This window comes from Myotis lucifugus, unplaced genomic scaffold (assembly GCF_000147115.1).
Source record: "Myotis lucifugus unplaced genomic scaffold, Myoluc2.0 scaffold_10, whole genome shotgun sequence".
Lineage (NCBI taxonomy): Eukaryota > Metazoa > Chordata > Mammalia > Chiroptera > Vespertilionidae > Myotis > Myotis lucifugus.
In genome coordinates this window covers 8,200,501-8,211,393 of record NW_005871058.1, presented here as the reverse complement: position 1 = coordinate 8,211,393, position 10,893 = coordinate 8,200,501, and the positions used below count along the sequence as shown (strand labels likewise).

The following is a 10,893-nucleotide window of genomic DNA, read 5'->3' as shown; positions in this document are numbered from 1 at the left end:
TTGCTGCTGATGGGAGTTTATTTGTACTGAGCTACGGAGATCCACTGGCTGCCCAGCTCCAGGTCAGGGCTGCTATGGCTGTGGCTGTGGCTGTGGCTGTGGCTGTGGCTCCAGCTCCGGCTCTGGTTCTTGCTCCAGATCCTCTATCTTGCTCTGAGCCTGAGGTGGGTGGATCCCATGCTCTAAAGCAGAGAATCTTCTTGGCCGCCACTGTGGGAAGACATGGAGGGTGAGAGAAAGAAAAGGACGAAGAGAAAGGGAGTAAGGAGGCTACTGGGTCCATCTATTCTTTCTCCTCCCCTGCCCTCGCCATGTGTCCCAGGCCTTTTCTCAGCCCCTTCAAGCCTCCCCTGCATTCTTCAGGCACCAGGGGTCCCTGGAGTGCAGAGGCCTATGAAGAAGGGGTTGTAAAGGCAACTTCAGGCCCCACCTTAGTCACCTTTGCTGAGGAGGTGCTGCCAGACAGCACGGAGGACTGGGGAGAAGGGAAACCAGTGGCAAGGGAGGGGAGTCCCTGGCTCACCGGTCTTCTCCAAAGGTGAAAGCCAAAGGCTCCAGTCGCCAAAAGGAGCAGTAGGAGGACACCGAGGGCGATAAGGAGAGGGAGGTGGCCTGTCTTCAGGGCTCCTGGGGCTCTCTCGGAGCGCTGGGCACCTAAGGAGAAGTACAGGATTGGGCACAGAGTCACGACTGAAAGGACGTTTGGCCACACCCTCACATTTCACAGACGCAGACCACGAGGCCCAAAGAGTTTAAGGGACTCATCCAGGATCATTCAACTAATTCCTGGCAGGAGAGGGTCAGGACTAGACAAGAGCTGGAAGTCAGGGCCCTGATTGGAAAAGAAAGAGCTGGGAGGGGTGGGGAGGAGGTCTGCAAGTAGGATCAAGATGACTGGTCTGGAGTTGGGGACCCCGTGTTGCGGGGTCTCAGACCTGAGCCAGGCAGCTCCGTGAAGTAGACCGCTGTTCCGAGAAGCCTCTCCCCCCGGTACAGATGGCACTGCCAGGGCTGGGAGAGGAGGCTGGCCTCCTGCACCTCCAGCAAGGGTCCTGGGGAACTCCTCGAAGACTTGTCCCGGGGGCGCCACACAAAGCGCTCCTGTCCAGATGCCGGCGTCACCTCACAAAGAAGTTTTCTCAGGTTGCCAGGTAACCCGGAGGATTTGGGAGTCACTGAAAACATTAGAGGGAAGAGATCTTTTGAGTCCCCTGCCCCCTTACTTGACACCATAGGATCAACTCCCAAGTCTCAGGCACACTGCACTCCCCTGGGCTCTGATTGGGTGAGGCTGAGGGGAGGAGACCAGGGTCATGGCCAAAGTAATCTTGTGAAGACAAAGTTCTGGTCAGATCACTCCGCTGCTCAAAAACTACCCAGGCTCCCTGTTGCCTTCAGGGGACTGTTCAAACTCAAACTGGGCCAGAAGGATCCCATAACGAATATTATTTCAGACTCTTTTACATTACTACCACTCAAATGCTCAAACCCTCAATATCTGTTAGGTGAGTTGGCCTCCAATATACTTTGCACTCTTCCTGCTTTCGTAATTTGAATCACACATCAGTGCCCCTGCCTTGAGGTGCCCCCTGAATGAACTTGCCCACTTCCTGGATGTTTGGAGAAGGGTGAACTGACCAACTGACCTAGAGACAGAGCATCTCAAAGCTGAACGGTGAGAGACAGGGTGAGTAGGAGGAGACAAATAGTGCACAGGAACCTGAAGATTTGGTGACACAGACAGCTGAGTACAGACCCTGAGTCTGACACTTCCCTGGGGTGTGACTTTGGGAATGTTCCTCCTCTATAAAGCATCTCGCGTTGAATTGTCATGAGATAGCATGGGAAACTGACACAAAACAACGGGCCCTCAAGAAAACCTTAGACAGAAAGAATTGGTAGGCTTCGGCAACTGACTGGACATGAGGGAAGGAGAAAGCCAGGTTTCAGGGTGAGTGGGATGAAAATGGCGTTATTGACAGAAAGGCTAAGTCAGCAAGACTTAGCATGAGGAAAAGATGGGGTTCAGAGTGCGGCTGAGATCTAGGTAGAAATTTCCAGGAAGTATATGGAAATTCAGCACTGGCAGACAGGGGATGTATTATTTGCTAGCATAATCACTTATTCATTCAACTATATTCATTCAGCACCTACTATGTGGTGCTATTATTTAGTTTCCACAGGTTAGTACTGCAGACACAGTCAAGTAACCACCACTGGTAATTGATTGAATAACTAATCAATCAACATATTTTGAGGTGGTTTTGTTTTTTTTAATGTGTTTGTTTTACACTGTCTTGAAAAGCCCATGATCAGTAAATACTTGCTGACCAAGGAACTGATGTATTAACTCCTCCCAAATCCAGGCCACTTCCTGCAACTTTAACCCAAGCCCTGGCCCCAAAGTGGGACAAGGATTCTAGAAATATAGTCCACCCCTTTGGAACCATTCAAACTTTTACCACTTCTCCTTCTAACTTCTCAGACCTTCCCCCCACCCCCCCCAATTCAGAGCAGGGGATCCCCTTAGAGAAGAGTGGAACATGCATCTAGTGACTCAGGGGAGATTTTTAGTTTCAGTTTTTATATATGGGGGCGAGAAAAGAAGAGGCCTCGAGGGGCAGCCTCTGGAAATTGTGCCCATGGCCTGGCATCATGAGGTGGCTTTGCCAGTATTTGCCCATCCAGGCATCCCTCCCTGTCCAGCTCCTCTGGGTTGGGAGCTACTCCTTTCCCACACAGGCCTGACCTGTGATGACTGCCAAAGTGACGGTGGTAATGAGCTGCTGCCCCTGCAGATGGATGCGGCAGGTGTAGGTCCCAGCCTGGGCCTGGCTCACAGCCTCCAGTTGAAGGGTAAAGTTGCCATTGTCTCCAGTCACCAGCAGGTCAGGGCCTCCCCCAGGAGGGGCCCACTTGGCAGTGAGAAAAGACCCGGTGCGTACACCAGGAGGCAGAGGGCAGGGCAGCTCCACCCGGGAACCTGCTCCTGCGTACACTGTCAGAGGGACTGCAGGCTCCGGATCTGGAGAGAAAAGGAAACCCAACGTTAAAGCAGAGAGGGGGAGGTGGGTTAAAGCAGAGAGGGGGAGGTGGCAGAGGGGCTGGGACACTGGATCTGAATGGAAGAGGGGCAGAAAAGTGCAGGAGCAAAGGAGGTGGTCCGGCTCTGAAGAGTGCTAAGGAGTAGAATAAGGTGGAAGAACCAAAGAGGCTCAGAAACCCGGGATGGGAGTGGGCCAGCAGGAAACCAAAGGCTGGCCATTGTGGCTGGGTGGCCCAAGGAAAGTCTACTATGGGAGAAGGCAGCTGAAAGGCTGCAACAGGAGAAAGGAAGAAACCGGACGGTGAGGCCCAGAATAATCACAGGTGGTGTAAGCTGCTGAGGACCTACTGTGGGGACCCGCAAGTCAGGAGGAGATGAGAAGAGGGCAGCAAGGCATTGTGGTCACGGATGAAGGCGGACGGGAGGCGTTACCCAGAACAGTGAGGTTGTAGGCACTGGAGACACTGAAGCCATCTCTGTAGGTGAGGATGCAGCCCCAGAGCCCAGAGTCTACGGGGCTGACTTTGGGCAGGAAGAGGAAGCTCCCATCTAAGTGGTGATGGGGAGACTTCTGAACAGGGACTCTGCCTGGGCCCCGGAACCACTGCACAGAGGCCGGGAAGTCAGGGCGGCTGAAGGAGCAGTTCAGGACGACCCAATCCGAGGTCCTGAGAGGCCCTTGGGGACTGGCGGTCACTGCACACGGATAAAGAAGGTTGGAAGGGTGGATCAGCCCCAGGCAAACACTTTCCCAACACAGCAGGCCAACTAGGCTGGGAGCTCTAGGCACCACCATGTAAATTTCTTTGTCTTCTCCCCTCGGCGCTCCCCGCTCCCAGCTCAGTGCCTGGCACCTGGAAGTGCTTAAAATGGATGCCCAGAGACTCCAGCCTCCAAGTGTACTTGGCTTGGTCTTCCCTTTCACCAGGCCTTCCTTGCCCGAGGATCCCCACTCAGCCCACCTCCTGAGCCACAGATGCCTGAAATGAATCACTCTAGCCGGCACCCTCCCTCCCCCCACCCTCCCCAGGGGTGCCTCCCCTCCTCCACCCTGGCACTCCCACGGCGGGTGGGGGAAGGGGAGCGCAAGGGGTGATATAATCTCTCCAAAGAGCCCTCCTCCCCCACACGTGCTTTTCTGGGGGCACCTTCCACTTCGCGATCTGGCTCCCCACCCTCTTCCGCTACCCTTCTGGGGGCTCGCCGGCAGGGCCCAGGGCGCATCCTTAGAAGCGCAGCCTCGGCCCAGCCCTTCCTGCCTCTGGACGGCGGCGTCTGGAACGGGGCGCCCTCCTCCCAGCCCGGCGCCCCTCGCCCCGCCCCCACCTACTGGAGGCCTGGCCCACGCGCAGATGGAGGCGGCAGGTGAGGGCGCGGTCCCGGTCCCGGAGGTTCACGGCGGCGCGGTACTGGCCCGCGTCCGCGCGTCGGGCCGGGCGCAGCCAAAGCGAGAAGTCGCCGCGCCGGAGGCCCCGCTCTTCCAGCTGCACGCGGGGCTGCAGGGGCGGCCGCCCGCTGCGCAGGCCCCCGGGCGCCAGCCTCAGCACGGTGTAGGGGGCGCTCCGGGCTGGGGGCGGGCTGGGAGCGGGAGAGAGAGATGGAGACATTAAAGGGAAAGAAGTCTCGAGAGAGATGCAGTCCCGCCACACTCCGAGGATAAGGAAGCCCACCCAAAGGGCAGATCTCTTGACCATTAACGCCCCCCCGTGTCCACCCTCGCACTGGGGCAGCACCATCCCCTGCTGGCAACCTACGGGCTGCCTCGATGAGGAAGGGCCTAGGGTGCATGGTGGCAGGGGAGGCAGGCCACTGGCTTCAGAGGGACTGACAGCTCCCGGGAGGGGACCGAGGGCCGGCTTGAACCTTGGATTTGGGAGTTCTGTTGCCCAAGTTTGGGGTGCATACCTGTCTGGTAGATGCTGCCAGGTAACCCCTCCTATTCGAAGGCTGAGATCCTGGAGGGGGATTGTGGGGCTGCAGGGGAGCTGGGCAGGAGCCCCCTCCTGGGCCCACACCTCCCGGACAGAGGTCCGGGGCCCTGGTGCCTCCACTGGGGAGGAAAAGAGAGGCCAAAGGGAGGGACCATGAGCCAAGAGACTTAGGAGTAGAGAAGGAGCCTGAGGAAGACCAGGGTTCTGTCCTTTTCCTGCCAACGGGGAGCCTGATGAGAGGCTTTGGGGCTGAAGGACTGCCCCCCATCAAGGCTTGAGAAAAATCCACCCAAACTACGAACCCTGGCTTCTGTGTAGTCATCCGGAGATCCCTGCTGACCCCCTCCTGTGGGTCTGGGTCAACCCTCTCACAGCGTCATCCCCATCTTACCTGGAGCCACCCACAGCAAGGGCAGAAGCACCAAGACCAGGAACTGGGCTTCCCCCATCTCCCCTTAGGTCTGGGCCGGGAGGAGCCCTCCAAAGGGAAGAGGTCAAGAAGGAGGGAGAGACAGCCTGACAAAAGAGAGGTTCTGCAAGGTGGAGGGTGGAGGAAAGGAACCTACGAGAAGAGGGACAGGGACAGAGACCTGGAGGGAGAGGGGAGGAACCGATGCCCAGAGGCTGGAATCCAGAGGAAAGCTGGCCAGGTCAGGCAGCCAGGGGCTGGGGAGGGGAGGGAGAAAGGTAAGGGGGGGTGGGGGGGAGTCCTAGGTAATGGGGCAGGGCAGTGGCAGAGAGCAGAGCAGAGGCAAGGTGGATGTCTTGAGCTGGGAGGCCTGTCTGTTCCCAGGGCCCTTGCCCCTGTCCTTCTGCCTTCCCTTCACCTTCCCCACTTCCCCTCTGCGTTGCCCCCCCACACACCCCAGGGCTCACGGTTTCGCTTCGCAGTGGAAAGTCTGAGGGGGCTGATTCCCAGCAGCATTACCCTCCACCCCTGTGGTGGCTGGCGCTCCCCTTGTTTATTTCCTCAGTCCTGGGTGTCCCCACCACCTCCTCCACGCCCTCCCCCACCCTCCTGACTATTCCCTTTCCCAGGACCTTCTGCCCTTCTCTACAAGCTGTAAACTGTTTCCCCCGTCAGTTCCAACAGTCACACTTTCTTCCTGGCCAGCCCTTTCTTTGGTACTCAACTCCTCCCTCACTCCTTTAACCTCCCAGAACGTCATTACCGCTCTAGGCCTGCCTCCCCCACCCACCCAATCATTCTTGGGAATAAGGTAGACAGGAAGGTTTATCGGACCTTAAAAGATAGGCCTGGAAAAGGGCGCCTCAAGCCCAAATAGCTATGAGCTTTCAGTATGGGCTAAGCAGTTTTGGACACTACATACAGCAACTCAGGAAACCTAATGTTATCCCCATTGTACAGATGAGGAAACTGAGGCAGGCTCAGAGACGAAATAATGTGGCAAGGTCAGTTACGGAGTATGAAGACAAAAGCTGTGTGTAGTCCTGACTGTGGGTGAAGTATGGGTCTTTAACAAGCTGGTGGTGTTAATAAGTCACACGCACCTGCCCCAGCTCAGACCCCTGCTCCCAACCTAGAGGTTCTAGATTGGCAAGGGTGATACCGCGAAACACAGAAATCCTGCAACAGAGACCAAACTCTAGAAAAACTGAGGCAGAAGTACTAGGGAAGGCTGAAACCCTTGCTTCCCACCTGTCCCAGCCTGAGGAGCCCAGCAGGGAGTGATGGAGGGCGGGTGCCAAGAACTTGCAGCCTGCCTGGGTACAAGAGGCCCTGGAGTTCTCTGCTTAACCAGGTACTCACACCTCAGTGCCAGGCAGAGGCAACTCACTCACTCCAGGTCCCAGGTAATTGAGACCCAGGCCTCCAGCCTTCTCCCACTGCAGGGGTGGGACTTCCTGTTTCTGAGGCCGTCTCTGCCTGGTTCAGCACAATAAGGCTGGTAGCTTTCCACTGGGCTCAGCAGTGTCTAGACCTGGTGTGGGCTAGCAGGGAAGTGCGCGTGTATTGCTGGGGAGGAATTCCCCAAGAATCCAAAATCAGGACAACAGTCAGTTCTCAAAGAAGCCGTCCTCCGTGTCCACCCTGAAAGTGCTGACCTTGTCTTCCTTAGTGGTGGGTAATAGGAGGGCACTTTTTAATAGAAGGGAACGGTCCTAACAGAATGTGACACAGCCACCCTCCTCCCTCTGCCCTGGGAAAGCAGGAGACAGGTTAAAAACAGAAGCGCGACCATTTCTTTATTAAATTATACAAAAAGGGGAGGAGAGGGGGGGCAGCTGTGGGGCTTGGTCCCAACCCTGGCCCCACCCTGGCCTGGCGCTGTCTGAGAGAAGGGGATCTGAAGGAGACCCAGGGATCAGGCAGGGTAGGGATGGGCAGGACAGAAGGCTAGGATGCAGAGGTTCCGAAGGAGAAGCTATCGGAGGAGGGGTGGGAGTGAGGAAGAGAGAAAGAAGAGGGAAAGGAAGCAATTGGGGACCAGCTGGGGAGCTCAGATGGAACAGGTCAGGAGGTGGAACAATGGCAGAGTGAGGATGGAAGGGCAGTGTCTGGAGAGGTGGACATGAGAAGGCTGGGGAGAAAGAGGGTGGCAGCTCTGATGCAGGGCCCAGAGCAAGGAATCAGGTGAAGGTGGCTGCACTGAACTGTTCCTGCCCCCATCTCCAGGCCTTGAGGGGCCTCCTTCCCCAGCCCATTGGCAGGGGGCTCATGCCGATGCCCCATTTTCTGTCTTCTGCCGCTTGGGATCAGCTTCATCCTGTGGAGAGGGAAAGAGCTGGTAAATGGGAGAGGGACTTCCCCGTCCCTGCCCTGCTCCAGCACCCGCCCATGCACCACAGGGTTCTGGATCCAAATCCAAAGGGCTCCCAGCCCCTGCTGCATCCCTGACAGCCCCTCAGGCCCCACAACCCAGCCCAAACCTCCTCTTCAGCAGCTCTCTTCAGCGCCGGCCCCTCGTCGTCATCATCTTCTTCTTCCTCATCTGAGGAGCCAGAAATGGGTCATTGGGGAGGCAGGGAGCCCCAGCAGGCCCCAGTGGTCGCCCTCAGCCCTACATCAGGTCTTCAAGCCCACCCTGACTCTGTTCCTTGCCCCTCCCCACCTTCTTCTTCTCCTTCATCCTCCTCCTCTCCGTCCTCAGCGGTTTCTTCTTCCTCCTCCTCAGCTCCATTCTCCTCCTCCTTTGGGGACCAGAGGAGAGAGCAGTGTCAGGCTGGCTGTTTGCCTCCCACACCATCACCACCAGCGGCCAGGGGCACTGGGAGGGCCGGAAGGGTGGGGCAAGGTGGGCACAACCCCCACCCCTGACCCTCAGCACCTCCACCACTTCTTTCTTCCGCTCTTTCCGGCTTGCCTTCTCCTCCACCTTCTCTTTCTTCTCCTTCAGGTCCTGCAAGAGAGAAAGAGGTCACCTTTCTCTCACCAGAAAGCATCTGCAGCCCTGAAGTCCCTCTAGCCCTGGTTCTCCCTCTGCAGTGAGCTTAGAGGAGAGTGTGAAATAGAGAAGGTAGTGACAGCAGTTTAGAGTCAGAACAGAGGTCGCAGGGGCCTTAAAGGCCACAACAGGGCTGAGATCAGACACTTTCTTCCCGTCTCAGAGAAGATGAAAAGTGATGAGGAAAGAGAACTAGGTGGCCAAGGTAACTGCTCACCATCCCCATCAAGTTCTTCCAAACCTCACTGGCTGCAGAGTTCAGCTCAGCAAAGCAAATCCCCTCCATCTGCTCACAGCCCTGATGCCCCACCCCCTCCCACTGCCTGCCCAGCTCTGCCTTTTGTCTACCCCTAGGGCCTTTTCCTGGTACTCTTTCCTGGGCATCCCTCCCAGCTTCCCCCCAGCTACCAAAGCCTTTGTTTCCCTGTCTGTGTGTCTGTCCCCAGAATCCTCAGGCTCCTACTTGGGCAAACACCACAGGAATAGGGAGAGCACTCTAGCCCAATTCCTGGCACCCCCTCTCACTTTTTCCCACTCCCCTCTCTGGGAAAAAAAAACGTTCAAGTAATTTCCACCTCCCTAAGGCCTGTGGTGTGTGCACGGTGTGGTAGGAGGGTAGAAATAACTACTTCCAGGGGATGTAGGTCAAGTAGGATAAAACAAACATGGGAGAATGTGGGACATGGAAATGAAATGAGAGAAACAAGTTCCGTGTCTGGGGTGGGACAGAAATACAGATGGGGAAAGTACATGTCTGGAGGCCACCCCCTCTGCACTTGCACTGCCCCTCTTCTTCACCCCAAGATCTTAGCAGGCACACCCTAATGTCCTTTTCTGATGTGGCAGAGGGAGATGCTCCTGAGAGTCCCCCTTCTCTAGACACACCTGCCCTTCCAATTTTGATCCCTCCTCTTCCCACCCCACCCTTGGCAGGCCCTGAACGAGTGTCTCCTTATGATCAGATCTGGCATTGGTGTGCAACTCTGTGTATCTGATTCCATGTGGATGGAAGTTTTCTGTGTGAGTAGATCACCCTGGGAGGGTGTGTCCTTTCTGGAACTGTACTGGGATAGGAGGGGGTATGGGCTGGTGTCAGTGGTTGGCCTGGAGGGACACTCAATTCCCTTCTCCCTTTCAGGGAAGGGAGAATGCTTGACCCTCTCACTCCAGCTAGGTTTCCTCATGTCACTTGGCTGTCCTCATTTCTTTGCCACATGGTCGGTATGGCATTTCTTTCTTTTTTTCAAATTTATTTTTGATGAGCAAGAAAGACATTGATTTGTTGATCCATTTATTTATGCATTCATTGGTTAATTCTTGGATGTGTCCCGACCAGGGATCAAACCCTGGCACGACGCTCTAACCAGCTGGGCTATCCGGCCGGGGCAGTATGGTGTTTCTACTACCTGGTGGGCTTGCTCCTCCATCCTGGGCCTGGAGAGCGGCCGAGGCTCATGAGCTTCTCTCTGGGCCCTAGCACTAAGTCTGTGTGCCCCTGGCCTGAGTTTCCCATCTGGGCTTAAGGGGGGAGGGACATTACCAGAGACCAAAGTCCAAGGGGCCGGGCCCTCTCCTCCCTGCTCTGTCCTTCTGGTCACTGTCCTTCCATGATCCCCTTTCCAGGAGGGTATGACCCAGGTCTGTGCTAAGCAGCCCTCTGGCCCATTTACTCAACACGGGCACACGCTGACACGGACTGGCACCAGTTCACACACACAGCTTCAGAGGAGACACATGGCCCGTGTTTGGTCTTCTGGCACCCTCCTGAGACAGACAGCCCCAGAGCACGGTGGTGTCCTGGGCACACACAAACCAGCAGCACGGCTCCAGGCCTCCACATGCACACATGTAACTGACACAGGCAGTCCCACACACTCGCTGAATTTCAGACATACAAAGACACCTACTCAGTGAAGTCACGTGCCACCACACCTTGCCAGATCTCGCACACAGCCCCCCTCTTCCACGGCCTGTAATCCCACGGGGTCCCTCCTTCCCGCTTCACAGGCCATCAGGAGGCCCCCGTGACCTCCTCAGCCACCCTCCACTCCCAAGGTCGGGCTCCCAGCCCCCAAGCCCTGGCCGAATTAATTGCCCAAAGCAATCCTCAGCCAGTTCCCTGGAGAAATTAAAGGCTGGAAGAGAGGCAAGGGCAAACGGAGGGGCCAGGGAAGGGAGCTGACGAGAGCAAGGACGGCTCCATGCAAGGCGGTGCAATGCTGAGCAGAGGCTTTTTCGAAGGCTATTCCTATCCCGCTTGTGGTTTTTAGGGACTCGGGGTTCTTTATCGAGTGTGTGTGTGTGGGGGGGGGGGGGCTGAAAAGGTGCTACGGAGAGAAAAGACAGCAGCCGGCCACGGGCAAAGGAAAGGATACAGCCGGCAAGATCGGAGGGAAACGAGAAAATAGAGGCAGTGGCTGTGCAAGGAGAGGAGCAGGCAGCAGGCGGCCTCGAGGGGAGGGGCCGAGGAGCGGCCTCCGGGGAGAGTCCTGTTTACACCGGAGGGTCT

General features: G+C 56.6%; 2 protein-coding genes across 2 annotated transcripts; both read right to left on the bottom strand.

The window, feature by feature from the left end:
• Positions 1–7,030, bottom strand: LAG3 (lymphocyte activating 3). Its single transcript, XM_014451620.2, has 8 exons — positions 5,369–7,030; positions 4,952–5,096; positions 4,377–4,624; positions 3,479–3,742; positions 2,750–3,025; positions 936–1,175; positions 524–654; positions 1–210 (listed from the first exon to the last, which is right to left on the bottom strand). Exons 1-8 carry the CDS (start codon positions 5,424–5,426, stop codon positions 73–75), a joined length of 1,500 nt encoding a protein of 499 aa, XP_014307106.1. The 5' UTR covers positions 5,427–7,030; the 3' UTR covers positions 1–72.
• A 132-nt stretch (positions 7,031–7,162) lies between these two features.
• PTMS (parathymosin) lies at positions 7,163–8,670 on the bottom strand. The gene is made up of 5 exons (XM_014451740.2): positions 8,602–8,670; positions 8,268–8,339; positions 8,052–8,130; positions 7,870–7,931; positions 7,163–7,706 (listed from the first exon to the last, which is right to left on the bottom strand). Exons 1-5 carry the CDS (start codon positions 8,668–8,670, stop codon positions 7,656–7,658), a joined length of 333 nt encoding a protein of 110 aa, XP_014307226.2. The 3' UTR covers positions 7,163–7,655.
• Between the last annotated feature and the right edge of the window lie 2,223 nt (positions 8,671–10,893).

What these genes read in the sequence shown, in the direction of transcription:
- LAG3 (XM_014451620.2), bottom strand. Translation starts at nt 5,426, where the DNA reads ATGGGGGAAGCCCAGTTCCTGGTCTTGGTGCTTCTGCCCTTGCTGTGG. An exon ending in CTTGCTGTGGGTGGCTCCAG is followed by an intron (nt 5,097 to 5,368) that starts GTAAGATGGGGA and finishes TTTCCTCCCCAG; the next exon opens with TGGAGGCACCAGGGCCCCGG. An exon ending in CACTTTGGCAGTCATCACAG is followed by an intron (nt 1,176 to 2,749) that starts GTCAGGCCTGTG and finishes TAATGTTTTCAG; the next exon opens with TGACTCCCAAATCCTCCGGG.
- PTMS (XM_014451740.2), bottom strand. Translation starts at nt 8,670, where the DNA reads ATGGAGGGGATTTGCTTTGCTGAGCTGAACTCTGCAGCCAGTGAGGTT. An exon ending in GGAAGAACTTGATGGGGATG is followed by an intron (nt 8,340 to 8,601) that starts GTGAGCAGTTAC and finishes TCTCTCTTGCAG; the next exon opens with GACCTGAAGGAGAAGAAAGA. An exon ending in GGAAGAAAGAAGTGGTGGAG is followed by an intron (nt 8,131 to 8,267) that starts GTGCTGAGGGTC and finishes TGGTCCCCAAAG; the next exon opens with GAGGAGGAGAATGGAGCTGA.